The sequence below is a fragment of the Sarcophilus harrisii genome, chromosome 2 (assembly GCF_902635505.1).
Source record: "Sarcophilus harrisii chromosome 2, mSarHar1.11, whole genome shotgun sequence".
Lineage (NCBI taxonomy): Eukaryota > Metazoa > Chordata > Mammalia > Dasyuromorphia > Dasyuridae > Sarcophilus > Sarcophilus harrisii.
In genome coordinates, this window is record NC_045427.1 from 472,555,972 (window position 1) to 472,581,316 (window position 25,345).

Consider the following 25,345-nt stretch of genomic DNA (forward strand, 5'->3'; position numbering starts at 1 on the left):
TGCCGGGTAGATTTACGTTCAGGTCTATACTCTGAAGTATCCTGGCTGTGTGACCAAGAGCAGATCACTTAACTTATAAATTGCAGAGAAGGTACTAATCTAAATGGGTATAAATGCTCCCTATTTTAAAAATAAATTTGTGTGCTATACTAGATCCATCTTTGTCTGATGGAGGTATTTCTGTAAAAATTTAAATGAAATCTTTTATGTAAATCCATATTTTTTCACATATCAAATCTTTATAATGATAGTTTATAGTAGTATCTTTAGTGTTTAATTTAAATTTAGTATTAAATAAGAAAATGTCATTCTGTATGGTTATAAAATGTTGTATTTGTTACCTTTTATGTTCTTTATTCTTTCTCTCAAGCCAGTAGATGAAATATAATTTTATGCTTAAATATATATTTTGCTCTTAGAAATGGACCTTGAATTCCTTGAATTGGAAAGCTTCTTTGTCACTGTTGCCCTATCTTTCCAAAAAGGAAAAAAAATTATTTTTTGATAGGTTGATGTAAACAATGTTTATGTTTTTGTTGTTGGCTTGAAATATTTGTCATTTAGATTAATCCCTGTTAATCAAACATATTATCTGTGGTTTTTTACTTGTTTTAAAAGGAGTTTTACGAGCTATTCAGCCAGTGCTAGTATCCCGAGTAGACCCTGATTCTCGAAAGACCACAATAAATGAGATAAGAAAGAGAGCCACTTCAAGAGGTGAATGGCCACAGGTAAAAACATATTTACTTCTCTTCAGGATCTGTTTTTTATGAGTTTGTAGATTTATTAATTTATGTATTAGTTTTCATTTATGAATACTTAATGTACTTACAGGATTTTAAAAATGTATTATTAATTTTTAAAATATCACTATTACTTTCTACTGACTTTCCCATCAAAAAGCAAACAAAAAATAGAATTCTCATTTGTTAAAAAAAATAAGTTTAGTTAAACAAAAGGGCATGTCAGTTCTATTTGAAAATGTGTGCCTTATTCTTGCCTCTAGATTATTGTTTTCTTTATCATCATTCTTTTGAAGTCATAATTGATCACTATATTGATTAGAATTCAGAAGTCTTTCAATGTTGTTTTTATCCTATGTTGTCATCAGTGTAGTCAATGGTGATGAACTCAAATAGGAATTAATTCCTTCGGGCTGTATTTACTTGGAAAATCAAAATTAACATTCTCTCTACTGTTTTGTATTTTTATTAATTTATTAATTACATTTTACATTTTAATCTGGTTTGGGCAGCTTTCATGGCTGCTGGCAGCCAGCTGCCTGAGTTTCATATCTCTTGTAAATTCTCATTCTGCTTACTTTATTCTCTATCAGTTCATACAACTGTTTGATGTTTTTCATATTTATCACTCTCTTTGGTATAAAATATTCCATTATATTCATATACTACAATTTGTTCAGCCATTCCCCAATAGATGGATATCTATCTATTGTTTACAGTTTTTGTTATCACAAAAATTGCTATCTTTGGAATATATACTTGGTGGTTATATCTCAGGCTAGAATAGATATATGTATGCTAAAAGCACTTTTAAAATCATAATTTCACATTGTTTTGTACAGTGGATTGATCAGTATAAAGCTGTAGTAAGTGCATTTGTTTTCCTATCTTTCCATAATTCTTTTAGCATTTACCATTTTTACCTTTTGTCTTCTGCTGATCTAATGGCATTTAGGTGTTGTAGTGGATAGAGCATTTGACCTATCCTCAGGAAGACCCGAGTTCAAATCCAGTCTCAGATACTTACTAACTGTATGACTCTGGGCAAGTTACTTAAATGTTTGCCTTAGTTTCTTCATCTGTAAAATGAGAGAAGTAATTGACAAATCACTCCTGCATCTTTACCAAGAAAACCTTAAATGGAAGAGTTGGAGAATATTGAAACAACCAAAAATGACAATCAAATGTAATAATGCTTTGATATCACATCAGCATTGTTGGGAATTATTTTTTAATAAGTGGATGATAGTTGTACTTATTTTTCATTTTTCATTTTGCTTATTAGACAGCTAGTTGGTCTGGCAGAAAGAATGCTGGACTTTGAGTCAGGAAGACCTAAGTTCAAGTTCTCCCTCAGTTGCATACTAACTGCATAATTTTGGGCAAAACACTTACCCTCTCTTCACCTCAGTTTTCTCATCTGTAAAATGGAGGTGATAATAACACCTACCTCACCAAGATTATTCTGAGAATGAAATGAGATCATTTATTTAAAGAGTTTTACAAACCCTAAAACACAATATTGAGTAATGATTAATAATGTAAAGTAGTTTTCCATATATTGTCTTGACCAGTAAAACATTTTATGAGCATTTTAAAATTTAGTTGTTGAGAAATATGTGATAAGAGATTAGTACTGTTTCTGAAAGGGAAAACTGAAGTGAATAAACAAAAAATTATTTGACCAAGCTATTGTAAAGGTAAAAGGAAAACTGGAATACATCCTAATGTTCATTTTGTGCAAGTCTTATTGGAGCATAGCCTGGTGTCTCTGTGTTTTAAATTAAGTTGAATCATCATTATCAACAGTAACAAGCATTTTTGAGTGCCAACCTATGTATAAGATTAAAAAACCTTGTCATAGTAGTCATGTTGAAGATTCCACCATCATTCCTGTGTTTTAGGAGAAAATTGGAAGAAAAGTCAGTGATTTCTAATCAATCTCATGTGTCATCTTTTGCTTTTTAAAAACATTTTTAGAAAACAAAAGTAGCAACAATTACATAATAATAAGCTAAATAAAATGCTAATCTGTTAATGAAACTGAAATAATAAATATATTCCTTCCTCCCTTAAGTTATTAGTTTTCCCAGAAGGCACCTGCACTAATCGTACCTGTTTGATCACTTTTAAGCCAGGTGAGTAAATGTTAATAATTCATTTTGACAAATAGATATAAAATTGCCTGTAGGAATATAGATTTTTCAAGCTTGCATGGTTCTTAGGAATCACTTGGCCCTCATTTCAAGGACAAGGAAATTGAAAGTCTATAACTTGATCAGCATTATATAGGTAGGTAATAAGTGACAGAGTCAGGGTTCAACTAACTAAATATCTTGAGTGTTTTCTACTATACTGTGATGCTACCTCAACTGATTTGGTCATTCCCCATGAAATAATGAAAACTAATAACTTTGAAAGCCTTTATAATTCTGATCAACACTATGATCAACCACAGTTACAGGATGGAACCCACCTTAGGACAGAAAGAAGATAGATTCAGAATAAAGTTGGAAATATATTTTGGAGGATTTGTCCAATGGGGGGGAATTTATTTTGCTTGATTGTACATTTTATCAATGTGGTTTTCCCCCCTTTCTCTGTGGAATTAAAAGAGGAGAGAATGGGTAGAAAGAAGAGAATTTTTGTTGATTGAAAAAAATTAATTTTAAAAACTTCATGAAATAACTATTGGGTATTTCTCTGAATATTTCTAGCTAGAAAAAGTTTTCAGACTTTGTAAAGGCACAGAATTTATTATTTTTTGTGTCTAGTTTTTATGTTGCTGTTCTCTTCTCCCATTGGAGAAAGTCAGAATCTGGGCCTATAAATGATCATGCAGGCACCAATAAGTTGTTTCCCAAGTTTTTGATCTCTACATAAATTCATAAACATGGAGCAATATGGAAAGAAAATCCAACAATCTGACAATTTCCTCAGTTTTGCTGAAATCCCTCTAAATATTCACTTGTTTTCAATAATACTATGTTGTTGTTCAGTTGTGTCTGATTCTTCATGACCTATAGACTATAGTATGCCAATATTATCCATGAATTTATATTGTCAAAAATACTGAAGTAGTTTGCAGTTTCTCCTCCTCCTCCTCCTCTTCCTCTTCCTCCTCTTCTTCCTTCTTTTTTCTTTTCTTTTCTTTTTTTTTTTTTTTTTTGAGGCAATTGGTGTTAAGTGACTTGCCCAGGGTCACACAGATAGGAAGTGTTAAGTGTCTGAGGCTCAATTTGAACTCAGGTATTCCAGACTTCAGGCCCACTGTTCTGTCCACTGAATTAACTATCCACTAGCTACCTTATAAGACTATAACATTTATCAAGATCTTTGGTATTCCATTTATTCACTTTGAGGGGAAACTATGGGGTTCAGATGAGATTTCAACTACATAAAGAATTTCCTAATAATACAGATGAACCACTGGCCTATTGCTTACTGAGTCTGAGAGAGAGAAATAGGGTCATAAGGTTAAGTGATTTCTCTGTGATAATCACATATCCATAATGTCAGAAGAAGGCATTCTGTTTCTGACTTTGTTTTCTGGTACATCAAATTGCTTCTCCACCATTTAAATGGTTTATCCTTTTCTTTGTTTTAACAGTTTTTGTTGATATAAAAGACAAATTGCCAAATTTCTTTGTGGTTTTAGGAGCCTTCATTCCAGGAGTTCCAGTGCAGCCAATACTGCTGAGATATCCAAATAAGTTGGTGAGCACTATAAATTATCAGTGGAAGAAATTTCAAACATTTTAAACACTCAGAGTAGATTTTTGTGAACTTCCCTAACATTTGAGTGGTTATTTGCCACAGATACTACCAGTATCTCTAGAGACACATTTTGCTCAACAGTTAGTTTTTAAAAGAGAAAATATATTTCCTTTGGATGATAGGTTCACATTTGAATTTGAAGATGGGGTGATGGGGAATATATAGGGGAATATTGTAGGCTCTGAGGATTAGATTTTTATTTTTAAATCGGAGGTAGTTTTCATCTTTTTGTTCTCTTAGAAGACCCCTAGTATACTTTTCGTTAAGTAAAAAACCTACTTTCAATTCAGAAACTAGTTTTTCTTTTCTCTCTAGTCCACTGGAAAAAAGCATACTTTAATTAAATTCCACAAGTTAGTGAAAAGTACATCTAATTGTAGGTTTGAATTGATTATATTTTTATAGTCTACATTCTTTCTCAGTATTTTATTTGTATTATCCTTTTTGAGAATTGTTTGAAATTTAATTTTTCATTTCAGCATGAAATTTAGTCATATATAAAATCACTTATTTCCCCCTTCAAATAAGAGCCAAATATTTGACAAAATGTCAAAGAATTTTTAGTGTAATTTATTTCCATATGGAAATAGATGATAACCCTTATGTAAGTCACCATCATGTTAAATGCATTTTAAAATTTGAATATTCTTAAACAATACAGTAATGAATGTAAGTGCAAATAATTTTGCTTCCCTTCCACTTTAATCTCTCACTAACATTTTGAGTATTCTTTTTGTTTTAGGATACTGTGACCTGGACATGGCAGGGCTATACATTGTAAGTTGTGTATTGTGCTACAAATATGTTTGGATCAGGATATATCAATTATTAGTGAAGGGAAAACAGGTCTTTTAGGTCACAGAACTCTTCTTGTCCAGTTTTCATGTTAGAGATTTGGGATCATTTTAGCTGATAAGTGAATGACAATTCTTGGCAAAAAGTAGGCTTGTATATCAGATAAATCTGTGTGCTCTGGTACCCTGAATGCAAATTCTGCATAGTATCATGATGATCTTTGAAGATTGTCATTTCTGAATAAATAGCTTGCTAGTTCATTTTTTAACTTGTTTAGTTTTATGTTGAAAAAAAATTCAGTGTCAGAGTTTTGCATTGCTTCAGGTTTAATCAGATTTATTGTGATCAAATAATGCTTCAGTTTTGAATTTACAGTTAGTAGCAGACTAGTCAGTGACAACTTCAAATTTCTTAGGCACAGGAAGATAACTATATTATCAGCACTTGGCATAGTGAATATAAATTTATGTTGAATATTTGAAGATTCCAAATTTTGGTTTTGTCCTAAATTAATATTGTTTAAAAATGTTTAATGTCAGAAAAAACAGAATTTGTTTTCATTCTTATTAAATTAATTATGAAGTAATTTAAAACATTCTGTCAGTGTTTTTTTTTCTCACAAAAAATTCTTATGTTTAATTCACTGTTATTGAGTTCTGAGCCAGCTTGATGTTTGGTGACAGCTATTGGAGGAACATTTATAATTTGAATATATCATCATGATACATAGTATGCACTATTTTATAACCTGTATGAGTGTGTGTTTAGCTGACATAATTGTCATGATGATGAATTTAAGAATTTAGAAACAGATGAGGAAAAAAATAATTTGGCCTTCAATGATAAGGTATATATGCACATTGTCATAGAATTCAGTATTGCTGAGTATTTCACTGTCTCTTCAGTCATAACTTCAATTTGTTGTGATAATCATTTTATCCAATTTTTTTAATATACCCAATTAAAATCATCAAAGGACAGCTAGGGGTTCAGTGAGTAGAGATCTGAAGTTGGAATCCAGAAGACTGGAATTAAAATCTGGCATCAGACAGATTTTGGTTGTATGTCCATGGGCAAGTCACTTAACTTTGTTCCTCAGTATCCTTTTCTATAAAAAGATCTGGAGAAGGAAATGGCAAACCATTCCAGTATCTTTGCCAAAAAAACAACCACCACCAAAAAAAAAAACCCTAAATGAGATCACAAAAAGTCAGGCATGACTAGAACAACTAAACAATAAAATCTGTAAATTACAGGGTATTCAAATGATATATATATATATATATATAATAACCATATTTTTCTTTTTTTAATAACCATAGTTTTCAAATAAAAAAATAGGATGTTTCATGACCTAGTTAAAAAGTATTATTTTCTTAAAATTAAGACTTGTAAAAGACATTGAAAAGACACTGCATTACAGTGATTAGAGAGCTGACCTCAGATTTAAGATGGTCTGGGTTCAAATATTACCCCCACACATCTACTGTTTTTGAGATACTGGACAAGACATTTGGTCATTCATCTTCTCAGTACCTCAATCAACCAATTATTCTAATAATAGTTGTTATTCTGCTTTCTTATAAGAGGTTTCGCTACCAGGAATTCCCTATGCTAATGATATTAAAAATCAATACCTTCCTAAAGTCCCTCTCAAAAGTCATCATACCATAGAGTAGCATAGATATTTATTATAATGTTCTGCTCATATTTCAGTTTGGATGAAACAAACATATTTGTTTGGCTTTAGTTATTATTTTTGCTCATTTCATTTGTGTTCTAATTTAGCAAGGAGACAAGTACAAAACATATGGAAGAATAGAATCAAAGAAAACTTATCTTAAAAGCTGAGTTCATTTGACTTCTCTAGGAGAAAAATAATCATTTGTCTATTCTGTATTTTTTTAATATGTCACCATTTGTATATTTACCAGAAAATACAGAAAAAAAGAATTTAAAAAAGAGTAAGTAAAATCATGCTTGGAATCTTCAGAAAACGAGTGGATGGTAGTGTACCTTGTGAAAATAGTTATATTTCTTGAGGATCTATAACAGTAAAAAGCAATTTCAAGGTAGCAAATGCCCAAAAATTAACAAGCAGAAATGTTAACTTTGAAATCTAAGGAGAGTAATTTTTAAATTCTACATGCTACTGCTTTTTTTTTCATTAGCAAACAGAATTAAGTATATTTCTTTGCTAGAAGTGAAAAGAAATTTTCAGTTTTATCTGGAAATTATGAGAACTGAAAATTAAATTAATATTTTTAATAAGATAGAGGGATAGGGACCAGCCTTATGATTTCATCAGCACTGGGAATACCCAGATAAGCAAGCTCCCTTTCCAGTACAGGTTGAATTGGCATTTTCTCTGAATGTATACTCTTAGAGAGTTGCCTCAAACACTTAGAGGTTAAAGATTTGCCCAAGATTATAGAGCCATTCAGTGTCAGAGGCAGCATTTAAACACATATCCTCCTAATTCCATGTCAAGTTCTCTCTCTTTTTTTTTTTCCAAATTGCACCTCTGATTTTTTATTTTCTGTGTGACTCTAAAGACATTTATTTATTTATTTATTTTTATTTAATAGCCTTTTATTTACAGGATATATGCATGGGTAACTTTACAGCATTAACAATTGCCAAACCTCTTCTTCCAGTTTTTCACCTCTTACTCCCCCACCCCCTCCGCTAGATGGCAGGATGACCAATAGATGTTAAATATATTAAAATATAAATTAGATACACAATAAGTATACATGACCAAAACGTTATTTTGCTGTACAAAAAGAATCAGCATGTCAAGTTCTCTATCCATTGTGCCACATGGCCTCTTATATAATTAGATATGGAAGTGGTAAACTCTTATTTCCTAGCTTCCTTCTTTTGATTTCTGCCTTAAAAAAATGAGCCAAAAAATGCACTTGGCTATTTGAAGTAATATTTTTCTCTGTGAGTAATTTTTCATCTCAAAAATATATAATTTAAAAAAATATCAACTTGGGTCTTTTTTGTTTTGAATAAGCATCTATTACACTACTTTGCACTCTTTAATTGAATCATATACATATTGTATATGTTTATACATGTGTTTATATAACCAAACATATACTCTCATATCCATATATACACATACTGGGTCTCCCTGTCTCACCTAGTATATAAGTGTTTCCTCTTTAGCTGATATCATTACTGATGGGTTCAGAAGATGGATTTTATTCCATTTCAGATCTGAGTCAATTCATTCCTCTTTAAGCAGCATGGTAGACTCCTGGTCCCTGGGGCTCTGCATACCAGTGTTGGACTTAGTGTGGACACCCAGTTGGCAAAACCCATTGCAGTTCAGAATTCTCAAATTCAAGCATGGATCACATATTTTTAAAAGACTTATAGATGAATGCTTTTATGAAAAGATTAAAAAAGAGGTGAAAAACACCATCTTTAAGGAATTAAGAAATTTGCTAAAAATCTCCTATTTCAAAACCAGTCTTTGAAAAATTTTAATCAATTTTAATGAAAGTCTTAATTTTGTTTTAAAATAAAGCTTAGAACTTATCAGAATGCTGCATGATATGATACAAATGCTTCCAAATGGATATTAGCATTTGTATCATATCATGTAGAATTCTAATATCCATTAGAAAAGATTAGAAGCTTAGGGTCATATTTAAGAGATCCTTTCTGTCTAATAGATCTTAAAGTGAAATCTTAAATAAGTACTTTGTGGAAAGATTTCAAATTTGAGATTTAGTCTGCTGAGCTGTGAGACTTAAAAACATCTCACAATTTTAATTTTTGCATAGCAAGAATGATCAATTTTCAACCTGTAAGATGTTATTATGGAGTATTATCAGTAGAAAAGGGATATCTTTGAAAGTCAAATTGTACGTTGTTTGACACCATGGAAATGAAAAGAATAATTAATAACTTTAAGTAATTTCTGTGTTCTTGTATAAAGATGGCATTGTTTCTTTCCCCCTTCTCCAGCATTCGGCTTTGCATGCTTACTTTCAGCCAGCTCTTCACAAAGGTAGAAGTTGAGGTAAGTTGATCAGAATTTAGATGTGAAATTTAGGATGAGGCTTACTGGTTTTCTCCTGGAATTTCCAAGTTAAAGGCTCTTAACCTTTATTTTTTTATGCTATGTACTGGTTTGGTAGTCTGAAGAATCCTCAGAATAATATTTTAAAATGCATAAAATAAAACACATAGAATTACAAAGGAAACTATGTTGAAATGTAGTTATCAGAATTACAGGAGTTCTTAGATGTCCTGAAATTAAGAATCTATTTTAAGAACGCTTGTTTTAGGACCACTGATTTGGGTGTGTAACTCCTGACTGGTCTGAAGTTACGATAGATCTTATACTTTTAAAAGTGGTTCCACCTTCAGATGAGTTCTGCATTTAGATACAGGCTATCAGTTCCAATCCCAGAACCCTTCTTAGGAAAGACATTCTGAGTAATAGTAACCTCATTCTTCAACATAATAGGAAATTCAGCTATGCATTTGCATCCCAAGTCACACATAGAAATTAGAGCTACAGATTTGTAATATTTTGGAATTAATTTATGAGGGAATATTTTTTTTTGATTGTTAACTTTAGTTTTTGTTCCTTAGCCTTCCAGAAGTATTCATTATTAACAAAGACTGTTTAGGATTGAGCAAATTATAGTTCAAATGGATTTTCTTTTTTTTTTTTTTTTTTGTTTTGGTTTTTTTTTTTTTTTTCAAATGGATTTTCAATTGCAAAAGTTTGTATTTAATTCGAGTTAAATGTTTTTAGGTTCATTTAGTTTTGCTTTTTGGTTTGCTTAGAAAAGACACTGTTCTTAATTACACTGTACTTATTACTCCAAGTTTATGTAAGCACTGTTATTATTTTTAAATATTTTTATTATTGTAGATTTTTATTTTTTTCAAACTAAAACAAACACTACAGAATTGTAGAGTTGTCTGTACCACAAAGGCAAACCAGACCTTTCTCAGATCCTGTTGACATAAACCCAAATAAGGAAAACTCTAGCAAACAGATGGAGGAACAGTCATAGAAACATATTTTACCCTGACATATGTAGCAGTGGTCAACTTTGGATTGCAATAGAAGTATGCAAATTCCTCTTTTCTCTTATTTTAACCACTCTTGCCACATTTCCTCTGTGTCACACAGCTACATTGTTTTCCCCTTTGTCTTTGCCTTTTCTTTTCTTTTCTTTTCTTTTTTTTTTGGTATAACAACATTATTTTAGCCAGACTTGCACTTGGTTAGTTAATATTTTTGAAGGAAAGTATTTTCATTACTGTTTAACTTCAGAAATAGACTTTTGTTTTCCACCAATCTGACCTGAGTGCAATATGATTTTAATTCATCAAAATTGTTCTAAAAGCAGATATATTAAGCAAGATGTTGGAAATTTGAAGACTTCAATCTTAATGTGTATATTTTAGATTTATGGTATTTAGAATTTTGGTTTTGTGTATTTTGGTTTTATGAAACTGCCTTTCATTCAAGTTATTTTATTGACTTCTGAATGTTTTTAGCTGCCCATTGTGCTAAAATACAGCTAAAAAGATCTACATTAAATGCTTATTCAACTTGCTCACTGGTTGTAGTTCATGGCCTTGACTCTGAAGCATCCTAGGTTTTCTGCCTAGACTGAGGGATTCTAATTTAGGTTACTGCACAAATACTTTAGCCTTGCTCATCTTGGTTTCTTCAGGATTTTTTTTAATTTATTAATTTATTATATCATAATGTTATTAGATATTGCTAACTAAAAGAAGTAGAATTATCAGTCTGCTGATATATCCACATTAAAATTAAAATTTGAATACTTCATTAAGTTCTTTCTTCATTGGTGCTCATTAGTATGAATCATTAAAAACAGTTGCCCATTTCTATGCAACCTGATGATTAATATTTACCCCTGGAATTTTGGAGATTTTTCTTTGCTCTGTTTTTATTCTTTCTCCCCACAAATTATTTGTGTTACTTCATCAGCACAGTTATGATTTTTTTTCAACCACAACTCTGGAAAGGCCAGTTGGTTATGATCTACCTTAGTGATGAGTATCCATATCATACTAGATTCCTGTAATATTGAAATATTGTTACTTTTTCACTCTATCAGAAGTCACAGTAAGTTTTTAAAATGAGTATGAAAAGAGGGAGAAGATTTGAATTTTTTTAAAATAACTTTTTATTGACAGAACATATGCCTGGGTAATTTTTTACAACATTATCCCTTGCACTCACTTCTGTTCTGACTTTTCCCTTCCCTCCCTCCACCCTCTCCCCTAGATGGCAGGCAGTCTTATACATGTTAAATATGTTATAGTATATCCTAGATACAATATATGTGTGCAGAACCGAGCAGTTCTCTTGTTGCACAGGGAGAATTGGATTCAGAAGGGAAAAATAACCTGGGAAGAAAAACAAAAATGCAAACAGTTTACACTCATTTCCTAGTGTTCCTTCTCTGGGTGTAGCTGCTTCTGCCCATCATTGATTAATTGGAAGTGAGTTAGATCTTCTCTTTGTTGAAGATATCCACTTCCATCAGAGTACATCCTCAGACAGTATCATTGTTGAAGTATATAATGATCTCCTGGTTCTGCTCATTTCACTTAGCATCAGTTCATGCAAGTCTCTCCAAGCCTCTCTGTATTCATCCTACTGGTCATTTCTTACAGAACAATAATATTCCATAACATTCATATAACATTCATATACCACAATTTACCCAACCATTCTCCATTTGATGGGCATTCATTCATTTTCCAGTGAGAATTTGAATTTTAAAAAAAAGAATGTTAATTTTTTTAATTAAACAAAGAAAAAGAAAAACATATGTTCTTGCATAAATTTTCTGCATGCATCCTTTCACATTTACTCTGCCTTGAAAACCTAGGATTAGGTATAATAATATAGAGCATTTGTATATAGTATTTTAAACTTGATAAAGTACATTACACGCATAGACTCATCTGATCTTTATAACAATTCTGTCAAGGTTATAAAGAAGGAAACTGTCTCAGAGACTATTAGGACTTGTTCAATATCTCACAATGGAAGGTGGAGTTTGTATTCATAGATTTCTGATTCCAAGTATAGCACTCTTTCTACAGTGCCATAATGCCACTCAGATTTTCAGAATTTTGTGAATAGAAAATTATTATCTGTAGTTCAAGTTAACACTGAAGTTATATGTATTAAATATCTTTTTATTTGTTTCATTAAGTATTTCTCAATTTTCTTCCCAATTTTTAAATATTCATTTAAAAAATTTTGAGTTTCAAATTCTCTCTCCTTCCCACCTCTCTCTTACCTCTTAAGCAATATATCAATTATCCATGTGAAATCATACAAAACACTTTTCCGTATTAGACATGTTGCAAAAGAAAATACAGCCCCAAAAGTGCAAGAGAAATAAAAAATTTTTTTTCATTCTTCAACCGTTTATCAGCATTCTGGAGGTGAATAGTATTTTTCATTTTGGGTCCTTTGGAATTGTCTTAAATAATTGTCTTAATTATAATAGCTAAATCTTTAATAGTTGATCACCCTTACAGTAATTGCTATTACTGTCTACAATGTTTCCCTGGTTTTTTGACTTTCCCTTTCACTAGTCGCAATAAAAACAGATGGTTTTTTTGAAACTATCCCCCTTTCCATTTCTTATAGCATAATAGTATTCCATTATAATCATATACCATGACTTGTTTAATCATTCCCCAATTGATGAAAATTCCCTCAATTTCTACTTCTTTGTCATCACAGAAAGAGCTTTATAAATACTTTTGTACAGCTATGTCCCTTTTCTTTGAACTTCTTAGGAAAAAGCTCTAATAATGGTTTGCTAAGTCAATAGGTATACACAGTTTTATTGTCCTTTCAATGTAATTCCAAATTATTCTCCAGAATACTTAGGCCAGTTTACAGTTCCACCAACAGTGTATTAGTATTCCTGTTTTATTACTTCTTCAGCATTTGTCATTTTGCTTTTCTGTCATGTTAGCTAATTTGATAGACATGAAGTGGTTTCTTGGGATTTTAAAAATTTTCATTTCTCTAAATTATAGTGATTTAGTAAATTTTTTCATGTGATTATTGGTAGCTTTTATTCCTTTTTTTATAAAGACTATTTGTGTCTTTTAATTATTTATCAAAAGGGAAATGCCTCTTATTTTTATAAATTTGGCTCAGTTCTCTATATATTTGAGAAATGATATCTTTATCAGAGAAACATGATGTAAATTTTTCCATTTTCAAAAAAAAAAAGCTTTCCTTCTGATTTTAGCTCTATTAGTTTTGCCTGTGACTGATAATATATTTTTAATTTAATTTAATAAATATTGAACTTATATTATATGCCTGTCACTCTGTGTAGGACAGCTAAATGATTCAGTGGACAGAGTACTGGGCCTAGTGTCAGAAGATCTGAGTTCAAATCTAGCCTCAGACACTGAGTAGCTCTGTGAGCCTGGAGAAGTCATTTAATTTCTATTTGTCTTAATCTACTGGAAAAGGAAGCGACAAACCACTCCAGTAGCCTTTCCAAGAAAACACAATGGACAGTATGGTACATAGTGTTATGAAAACTCAGACATGACTGAGTGACAATAGCAACAATCACTGTGCAAAGTGGTATGAGGAACACAAAAGAATTATCTTACCTAATCCCTGTTCTCATGTAGTTTTCTACCTTTATCTCCCCCCCCCAATTTTTAGGCATCAAAACTTAAATTAATTTTTTTGTGGTTGTCATTTGCATTGACTATATTCCATATATAGTTGTGCTTGCCATGCGCTTTTATAACTTTTAGTAAACCGCTTCCTTTCTGTCAGTAAGAATTAGTAAACATTTATTAAGTAGCTAGTGGGTTACAGGCACTTTGCTGAGTACTGGACATACAAAGGAGAAAAAAGATAATCCTAGACCCCAAGGAGTTTAGTGTAGTTGGAAATAATTTTGCAAACAAGTTATGTGCAAAATAAATAGGAAAAATCAACAGAGAGAATTAATTAGAATTTGGGATTAATCAGAAAAGGCTTCTTATAGAAGGTTTTATGGAATTAGACTAAATCATCTCTAAGTTCTCTTGCATTGGTTATGAACCTGTTAAGTTAATGGTTTTCAAACGTTTTTGCTCACCCCTCAGTATTCTTTAGTGTGAGGAAATCACAGTGCTCTGAATATTTAAGTTGACAACCCTACAGGAGACTCATGGATATGTGACTTTCCTTCAGTAAGAGGAACATTTTTCTTTAGTTCTTTATAAGTTTAAAATCTGATACATTGCATTAGTGAATACTTTTAATAGAAAAGTTCTATGTATTTTGTGATGACTTTAAAATATTTTGTATCCTAGTAAGTAAAATTTGTATTGAATCAAACTATTTTACAATTTTACAAAATTTCTTTATCTATAATAACATCCACAATTTCTTGGCAGACAGCTCATATCATGGCTTCAAGTTACACAAAATAAGATAGTTAATAAGAGAACATTCCAAATATTCAATAAATGAAGAACTCTCTAAGTGATTACTGCAGAGGAGAGGCTGTATGTTAAATTAAAGCACATATTACTGCGTATAGTTAGCAAATTTCTATCACATCACCAGCTACCCATTGCACATTTAAAACTGAATGTCCAGGAGGAATCTCAGACTCAACATGTCCAAAATAGATCTTTTCTTTCTTTCCTTTTCTATGCATTGAAATTCTGAGTACTACCAATCTTTTGTTTTTTCAGGTTAATAACCTTAACAATGTCCTTATTTTTCTTTCTCCTTCACAACACATATACAATCAGCTGTGAGTGTTGCCATTTCTACCTGCAGTTTCTCAGTACAACTTCTCTTAATTCACACAACCTCTGCCTTAGTTAAGGGACTCATCACCTCTCTCTTAGACTATTGATTGCCATGGTCTCCTCATTGGTCTTTCTATTTCAAGTTTTTCCCCTTATTTTAGTCCATTTTACACAGGTGAGTAATTTTCATGTTACTTTCCTACTTGGGTAACATAAGCAGCTATCCTGTTACCTCTAGCACCAAATGTAAACTCCTTTGGCTTTTAGAGTCTTTCACAACTTGGCTCCAAGCTATTGTCCTTATTATACATTTTTACCTTCTTTGTTGTCCAGCCAAACAGACCTTCTTTCTTCCCCTTTTCACTCACAACACTCTTATATATTCAATCTCCCTTTGCCTTTGCCACTGACTTTGCATCATGCTTCAAAGCCACTTCTTCACATCTGTCTCAAACAATTCCTGACTTCAAGATGCCATTCAAACTACTGGATGCTTTTATACACATGTGTATAAATATACATATGTACATTTATCTACATAAATACATTTATTATCTCTTCTGATAAAATATCAGCTCCTTGGGAGCAAAAAATATTTCATTTCAGTTTTGTATCCTAATACCTATATAGCACAGTGTCCAGAACATAGTAAATTCCAAATAAATGTTTGTTGAACATTTTTATTACTTTGCTCATGATAACAAAATTGCCTATGACAAAAAAAAAATAGTCATACCTCCCTCACTCCCAATAACTGAATATAGGACTTGTTCTCTACGTTCTTATAATGCATTTTAATGCAAATGCAGTCAAAACACATAGTCTTTAGAGACTATTTTAATTCCAACTTATTATAGGTATTAAAAATGATTTGTATGTATGTATATCCCCATATATACTCATATTTTTCTAAGCAATCTCCTTATAAAGGTTATAATATATATTTAAAAGTGTGAGTGGTATTCTTAGACATTTTGGGGAGGACATTTCACCACCCAAAGAAACATAAGAACATTTTGTTATTCAAAGTGGGTGTTTTTTTTTTTCAACCAAAAACTCAGGAAATTCTGATTTAGGAAAGGGCAGCATTTAATAGTGTTTTATTCAATAGGTTCAGAAATATTTGGAAGTCCCAAAAGAGCTAGTTACTTATAGAAGGCTCAAGTACATGCATAAACCTCTCTGTAGTTCATTTAATTTCCAAGATACTGAATTGGTTTGTGGTTTTTGGCCTAGACACTGTCTTTTGGGAGATCTCCATCACACAAATATAGAGAAATGTTCTGAAGTCTAGTTTATTTTAGAGTGTGTTCATGAAAAGCATAAGTGATATTATAGCATAGTAGAAAGAGCCCTAGTCAGAATGTCAGCAGGTTTAGGTTTTATACTTTTCAGTGGTTTTAACTAGCTTTGCTGAACACATTACCACCCATGGAATATAAAATAATGGAATTGAACTAGAGTATTATTAATCCTTTTCTATGATCTCAAGGAGTTGAGAGCATATCCAATTATGTTTAGCCTCATGATAGGTGTGTCTCTTCTCTTGTTGAGAGGGCAGTGATAATTGTTTATGGATTTCTTCCTTCACTTTCCTCTGACTCATGAAATTAAAAGAAGAGTATAAGAGAGAAAACTTCATTTTAATCTATTATTCTTTTCCTCTTAATAGAAGGGAGATATTGATAGCTATACTGTTTCTTAGATATAAAATGTGACGTGCATAAAAAGTACATTTAGTATATACTTATTGCTAAATGGGTAAGAGATGAAAAAGACCCCAAAAGTAGAAGAAAAGGAAGTGCATTGTTTTCATAAAAGTAAAGAGATAAGGAAATTTTAAGAAGAGTGTGTTAAGAAGTTTTCAGAGGTGAAGGAAAAAGATTGAAAAAAAGCTATATGATTTAGGTATTTAGTTAACCTTGGAGAGAATGTTGGCAGTGTGATGGTGGTACAAACTAAGTTTCAGGGGGTTACCTTCATATTCACATTCAGGGTATGCTATAGTCAATCCTATATATACCATTCCAAGCGTATCACCTCTTTCTTACTATTTGCTCCCCCCAGGCTGTGCTAATCAGCCTCAGACACACACACACACACACACACACACACACACACACACACCTTATTTGTTTTTGCACCCACACATATGTAACATATATGTATTATATACAAAACAGATTTCTTTTGGAGAGGAAAAATACTGGGAACTAAAACAGCCAGATATGGATCAGAAGAATTGGAAATGGCCCCAGATGCAGTAGGAAACCTTCCCCCCCCCCCCCACCCCTGGCCTTTTTAAGCTATGGTTTTCAAAAGGTCTTGACTGGAGACCACACCTATTTAGTGATTAAGGCTAGTCATAAACGGAAGCAAAGTATGACCTCTTTCACCTGATCAGAAAAAAAAAAAAAAAAAAACCTAAATAAGTAAATCTGGGAGGGGCTTCTGGGTTTCTGGCCAAAATTGGTGAATCAGACCAATGACTACTTGGGGCTTGGCCTGGAACTCATTTTTGGCCAGTCTATGCGAATCTGAATGGTTTTGGTTTAAAATATGGGGTTTAAGAAAAAAATCTAAAGAGTAAACCCCAAGGTATTTTGGGAGAGTTCAGAGATTCAAGAAAAAAAAAAGTAGGTAAAGATATGGTACCCTGTGCGTGCAGAGAAAGGGAAGGGAAAGAGGAAAGTGACAGAACAGAAGGAGAAAGGGAGGTAGGGAAAGAAGAGAAGAAAGAAAAAAAGAAAGGGAGGGAAGAAAGGAGGAAGTTTCCTAACTGACTAGTTCCAGTTGGGTTCCTAGTAGGGTAACTCTACTCACAGAGATTGTTGTTTGTCCTTCATTCTTAAAGAGGACCAAGCCATAAGGGAGATGATTCTATGACATGAAAGTAAATTGAATTTAAGTGAGGAAAGACTCTATAGAAATAAAGGGAATGTTCCTTAAAATGATAAGCCTGTAATAGGGATAAGCTACAAGTCTTCCCAGTAAGATCAGGGGTGAAGCAAGGATGCCCATTACTACCATTGTTATTCAATATTTTATTAGAAATGTTAGCTATAGTAATAAGAAAAGAAAAAGAAATTGAAGGAATTAGAATAGGCAACAAGGAAACAAAACCATTATTCTTTGCAGATGATAAGATGCCTAGGCAATCAATTAAAAACTAATTGAAATAATTAACACTGGTTGGTTAGGATATAAGAAACAAATACACATTATTCTTTTATGATGATTAAGATCCTAGAAGCAATTTCATTTAAAACTAACTGAAATAATATAAAATGCTTGGAGTCACCTGCTCTATAGAAACAGATATAGAAACAATTATAAATCTTTCACAAATAAATTAGATCTAACAAATAATGATAATTAAGTTCCACTTAGGAGTAGAGAAAGTCAATATAATTTAAAAATAAATTCTGTTAAATAATTATAGTAACATATCTGGATCAAACAACAAAATTATTTGATAGAACTAGAAAAAAGAAAAAAATCATCTTGACAAACAAAAAGTCAAGAATATCAAAGTAATTATTTTTTAAAAAACACAAAGATAGCCTAGCAAAACCAGATTTCAAACTATATCAAAGTAGCATATCAAAGCTATTTATGACTAAAAATAGAATGTTGGTTAAGCTAATTACAGATACATAAGACCCAGTGATCAATGATCATAGTAACCTAATGTTGAATAAGCCCAAATTTCATTTGGACAAGAACTCAAATTTGAAAAAATATCTGAAAACTGAAAACAAAAGCACAAAATCAAAGTAATTACAATTCTCAATATATCAAAAAGGTCAAAATTGGTATAGTTTGACATAATGAACCAATTAAATTAAAATACAAAAAGAGAATCCACTTCAAAGTCATCTGTGATGACTAAGAACATCAACAGAGGAGTGATTCAAATGTAAAACATTTGATTATATTAAACATTAAAGCTTGATAAACAACCAATAACCTAAGATTAGAATAAGAATCCAACATTTACGCAATTTCTGATAAAGAATCTCATTTCATAAAATATAGAGACTGAATCAAATTTATAGAACACAAGTCCAATTGAAATTCAAGGATAAGACATCAATTTTATGAAGAAATCAAGCTAGTATAAGTATGTAAAAGCATTGAACATTTTTTAGAAAGCACATTAAAATTGATGACCATCCATACCTATAGATATTAAAGAGCAAGAAAAGCCAAATGATAAATGTTGGGGAGGAAGAATGGAAAAAATGGGAATATTGACTTGAGAAATGTAATGATCAACCATTGTGAAGTAATTTGAAATTAGCCCAATATATGCATTCTCTTTATAAGCAAACACTATGAGGTCTGTATTCCATAAGATTTTAAAAGGAAAGAGACCATACTGACAACAATTTTGATAGCAACTCTTTAAAGTTCTTTAGCAAAATATAGAAGACTGGATACTTATTAATTAAGGAGTGCTAACAAGCTCTATATGATTGAATCATCTATTGCACAATAGAAATGATGAACAGTCAATTTTAAGAAAAACCTGAAAGACTATATCAAATTATGCAAGGTGAAATGACAGAACAGGTAAACATTTATAGACAATAATGCAGTAATATAATCAACAAATCTGGTACCATCTCATACCTATCAGAGTCATTAATGACAAAAAAAGCAAAATGATAAATGTTGGGGAGGATGTGGAAAAATTGGGACATTATTGCACTTTTGGAGGAGATGTGAACTGATCCAACCATTGTGGAGAGTAATTTGGAATTATGCCCAATTATTATGCATTCTCCTTTATCTAGCAATATCACTATGAGGTCTGTATTCCATACAGATTTTTTTAAAAAGGGAAAGAGACCCATACATGTACAAAAATGTTTATAGCAGACCTTTTTGTTTTAGCAAAATATTAGAAATTGAGGGATACTTATTAATTAGGGAGTGGCTGAACAAGCTGTGATATATGAATGTAATAATGCCATACTATTGCACAATCAGAAATGATGAACAGTCACATTTAAGAAAAACCTGGAAAGACTTATACAAATTGATGCAAAGTGAAATGAGCAGAAACAGGAAAACATTGTACACAGTATCAATAACAGTATATGATAATCAACCATGAATGACTCGGCTCTTCTCAACAACACAATGATCCAAAACAAATACAAAGTGATCATGAAGAAAAATGCTATTCATATCCAGATAAAGCACTGATATACTCTGAATGCAGATTGAAGCACATTTTTCATTTAATTTATGCTTTTTCATGTTTTCTTTCTCTTTTTTCATCTGTTTCTTTTACACACAATTGTGACTTATATGGAAATGTTTTATGTGATGGCACATGTATGACCTATATCAAATTGTCTACCATTTTTGGAAGAGAAGAAGAGAGGGAGAAAAAATTGGAACTCAAAATCTTGTAAAAATGAATGCTAAAAATTGTTTTGACTTATAATTGGGAAAAATACTCTTATATTTAGAGACAAAAACAGTTGAGGTGTGGGAATAGGTTGCTGTGATGTAGGGTACAACCTAATTCTCACCCCACATAGTAATCAAGATTTTTTTCCCATCTGTAATCAAGTTTATTTGATATATAGTAATGATTTTTTGTTCAAGAAGGGCCTCTAGGATGTTATCAAAATGAAGTAAGGTTAAGTGGGTGTCTATGAGAGTGGTCCAAGGTGGTGTGATCCTACAGTTTTGTGGGTAAATGGAAGACTTTAAAACAAGATAGTTGGTACTCTGAAACAAATCTTTATTCAACCAGGGTGCAATAATTTTATGATAAATGTTTAATAAATGTTTAGTTTAATAATGAAGGTCAGCATTGACTGTTCTAGTAACTAATCTCAGTTCTATTTGTAACTTCTTTAGAGTTGAATTAATGTAAAATCAGAGTTCATCTTTTTTCATTTTTATTGAAATTCTTGAAGACAAAAAGAAATTAGTACAGAAAAAAGCAGACAAAAATAATAGATACTGAGATGACAGAGGAAAAATGTGTCAAACTATGATGGTGATGAGGAACCACTTTCTCTTTCAAAGAACATGTCTGTACCAGGTTTCTCTGGGGGTACATGACATCAATGCAAATTTTTTTTTATTAATACCATTAAATATTTTTATTTCTTTTATGGTAAATGTTAATTGATATAAACCACATAGGAGAGCTAGATAGGGCAGTAGACAGAGTGCTGGTCCTGAAGTCAGGAGAACCTGAGTTCAAATCTAGCCTCAGACACTTTATACTTCCTAGCTATATGACCCTGGGCAAGTCATTTAACTGCAATTATCTTACCAAAAAAATAAATGAAAGAAAGAAAACTACCAGTCTATTACCATTAGCATTTTAAATAGTTTAATTTGTTTATTTCACTTATTTGTGATATAAAGGACCTATAGATTAGTCCGAGAAGAAGTGACTTCTTTGATTTTCCACTTTTTTTTTCATTAAGGGTAGCTAAAAATCTTCAGATATTTAACTATAAAATTTATTTATTTTATTTCTTTGAATTTTTAAAAAAATTTTTTCCAAGAGTAAAATGCCATGTTAATATGAGTAAATATTACCTATGCATATAGGGACCCAGCTAACTCATATTTCACTAATGTTGTATCAGATACTTTATTAGACAATATTTTCAGTACAAAGTATAACTGATTACATATAAGAAAGAATGCTATATACCTATTTTATTTATGAGATTGATTTATAACTATTTATTCTAGCATTTGCAAATTCAATTCTTTAGTCATTTAATTTTTTTTATCATATTGTTATTAACACATAATTATAGGTAGTTTTCTTGGATTTTAATACTGATCAATTATAAAAGATTCCAGTTATGTTGAAAAAAAAGAGAAAATGCTAGTGTTTTTTGGAAAATACATACTTGAAAAGTTAGTTTGAAGTGAAGTGAGCAAAACCAGGAGAACACTGTACACAATAACAACATTGAAAGGATTATCAACTGTGAAAAACTGAGCTACTTTGATTCAAACAATGATCCAAGAAAATTCTAAGAGAACCACAATGAAAAATACTATTCACTGCTAGAGATAAAACAGATAAATTCTGAGTATATATTTAAACATATTTATTCTATTTTCTTTTTTTTCCTCTGTGTATATATTTTGCAACATAGAATGGAGATGTTTTACGTGACTTCACATGTATAATTTTTCTTCTTAAAAGGTGGGAAGGAGAGAGAAAATTTAGAATTCCAAATTTTAAATAAATGAGTATTAAGTTTTTTACATATAAATGGGAAATACTTAACAAAATAAAGATATTTTAGAAAGAAAAAAGCTAGGGTCACAGACAGGTGTCACAAAGTGTCTCTAAAATTTGCAGGAGCTGGTAGATGGTGCAGCGCATAGTACACCAGCCTTAAAATCAGGAGGATATGAGTTCAAATTTGGCCTCAGACACTTAACACTTCCTAGCTCTGTGACCCTGTCATCCCAATTGCCTCAGCAAAAGAAAAAAAAAAGAGAATTTGCAAGCTTTAACCCATCCCCAAATTAAGAGTCAAAATTTATTGTAAATTGTAACACCACTGGAATGGTCTAAATTCCAAGAGAATTTAGCAAAGAAACAGAAACAAAGAAACACATTTATCTAGTTCTTCATGTTAATTGATATGCTAATTTTATGACCCAGAGGTAGGATCAAGGAGTGATCTCCGTAATTTGGTTATCACTGATCAAAAGACAGTAATGTTTATTGACAGATTGTTAGAACAATAGGATTTTTAGGGAGTGGGAGACCTCAGGATCAGAGATTCCAAAGCCAGAAGATTTAGAATTACTTACTTATTGTTGGAACAGAAGCACCCTAAAGTGCTTAAAATTATTGCTGTCTCCCCTAGAAGCTATATTACATAATAAGTTTGATTGCTATATTTTGTTATTTGGGAGATTTGGAGACCTCTAGTGGATTTATTTATAGAAAGATGAAAAAATGTGAGCTGAAAACAATCTTGGAGTCTTATATTAATTAAGAGAATAATAGAAAAGAATAATGAATATAACCTTTCCACTTCAATAACAGCCAAAAAAAAAAAAAAAAGTTCTGTCTTATACCCTCTCATATGGTGGTATGTGGAATTAACTTGAGTGAAGAGCTCTCATGGGAATATAGCCTTAAACTATACCTTAATTGTGACCTGAGACTTTATAGTAATAAGTAGAGCTATCGCAAAAAAGCTGGTGTTTCATTGTCTTGAATGAACATTCCCCTCCTATTTCCCACCATCTCTTATTTAGCATTAAAGTACTTCTTTTAAAGGTAATTATGGCTTTGAATTCTTTTATCCCAGAATATCTGCTTTACAAATCTCAAGTGAAGTAAAGTTAAAAAAAGAAAAAAAGGTATGCTTCAGTCTATATTCAGATTCAATCAGTTCTTTCTCTGGGTATGCATAGCATTTTTCATCATAAGTCCTTTAACTTCTTGGATCATTATAGCTGAGGATAGCAAAATCATTATTGCTGTTGTCTTTGACACAGTACATTTCCCTTTTGAGTTCATGAAAATCTTTCCAGTTTTTTTTTTTTTTCTGAGAGCATCCTATTCATAATTTTTATAGTACAATGGTATTCCATCATAACATACTATAATTTATTCAGCCACTCCCCAATTGCATGGGTTTCCCCTCAGTTTTGAATTCTTTGCCCTCCCAAAAGAGCTTCTATAAATATTTTTGTACATATAAGTCCCTTTCCTATTTTATCCCTTTCGGGATACATGCCTATAGTAGTGGTATTGTAAGTCAAAAGATTTTTTTAGCCTTTTGGGCATAGTTCCAAATTGCTCTCCAGAATGATTGAATCAGTTCACAATTCCATCAATAATGCATTAATGTTTCATTTTCCCTATATTTTCTCCAACATTTCTCATTGTCTTTTTCTGGTCATTAGCCAGTTTAATAGGCTTAGGTAGCATCTTAGAACTGTTTTAATTTGCATTTTTCTAATCAATAGTGAGTCAGAGTGGGTATTTTTTTTTTAAATGTGGCTATAAATAGCTTTGATTATTTCTTTTTTAAAAAAATAGCTTTGTATTTTCAAAATATATGCAGATAGTTTTCAACATTCACCCTTGCAAACCTTGTGTTTCAATTTTTTTCTCCGTTTCCCCTCATCCCCTTCCCTAAACAGCAAGTAATCCAACATATGTTAAACGTGCAATTCTTCTATACATATTTCCACAATTATCATATTGCACAAGAAAATATGTTCTAAAATGAAAAAAATTGACAAAGAAAACAAAAAAAATAGCTTTGATCATTCCATCTAAAACTGTTCATATCTTTTGATCATTTATCATTGGGGGAATGGCTCTTATTTTTTATGAATTTGATTAAGTTCGCTATATGTTTGAAAAATGAAGACTTTATCAGAGAAACTTGCTTCAAAATTCTTTTCAAAATTACCATTACTAAGTGTATTTCCCCCTCCCCAGCCTCATTTATTCTATTCTTTCTTTCCTTTCATTCTGTTCTTCCTGAAAAATGTTTTTCCTTAGACTACTCACTCCCTCAATCTGCCCTCTCTTCTATGGTCCTCTCATATTCTCTTCTCCTTCTCCTTTCCTGCAGGGTAATCTAGATTTCTATACTCAATGAGTGTGTTATGCCTTCTTTGAGCCAATTCTGATGAGAGTAGCACTTTGTAAATCTTAAAGCACTATATAATTGCCGGCAATATGGCAGTAAAATCTGGCTATTCAGTACTAAAGAAAATACAATTCATTATAATTTAATGGACTTGGAATGAAGAGCTGAGGTGTAGTCCTGGACCTGTCATTAACTACCTCTTTGATCTTAAATAAATCATGGCCCCTCTTTGGATCTCAGTTTTCTTATCAGTAAAATGAAGGGGTGGATAATGTATTACCCAAAGTGCCTTCTGACTTTATCTTCCTCTGACTCTGGAAAACCATATAAATAAAAATAATAACAGTTTAAATGAAAAACTAAAACCTATATTTTTCCTAATACCAATGATTTCCTTTTAGTCCTTTCCCAGAGAAGTCATCTGTTCCATTCTCCTTTCTTCATAGAGCCAGAAGAGGAAGGGTGAGCATATTCTTTGCTCCCCAATATTCCTCCAAATCAGAGGTTATTTAGTTATTTTGTACCTAAAGTGTACTGTTTGGCAGTCTGTGAAGCCTGTGTACTTCTCAGAATAATGTTTTAGGTACA

At 31.6% G+C, this 25,345-nt stretch overlaps 1 protein-coding gene across 2 annotated transcripts in view; it reads left to right on the top strand.

Moving 5' to 3' along the window:
• Window positions 1–25,345, top strand: part of LPCAT2 (lysophosphatidylcholine acyltransferase 2) — an 81,060-nt gene that overhangs the window by 11,595 nt on the left and 44,120 nt on the right. For both annotated transcript variants that reach the window (XM_023494204.2, XM_003757258.4), the window contains exons 4-8: window positions 619–731; window positions 2,821–2,881; window positions 4,402–4,460; window positions 5,263–5,297; window positions 9,300–9,354. In XM_023494204.2, coding sequence (XP_023349972.1) covers window positions 619–731; window positions 2,821–2,881; window positions 4,402–4,460; window positions 5,263–5,297; window positions 9,300–9,354 — 323 coding nt within the window. The remainder of the gene's footprint in view (window positions 1–618; window positions 732–2,820; window positions 2,882–4,401; window positions 4,461–5,262; window positions 5,298–9,299; window positions 9,355–25,345) is intronic.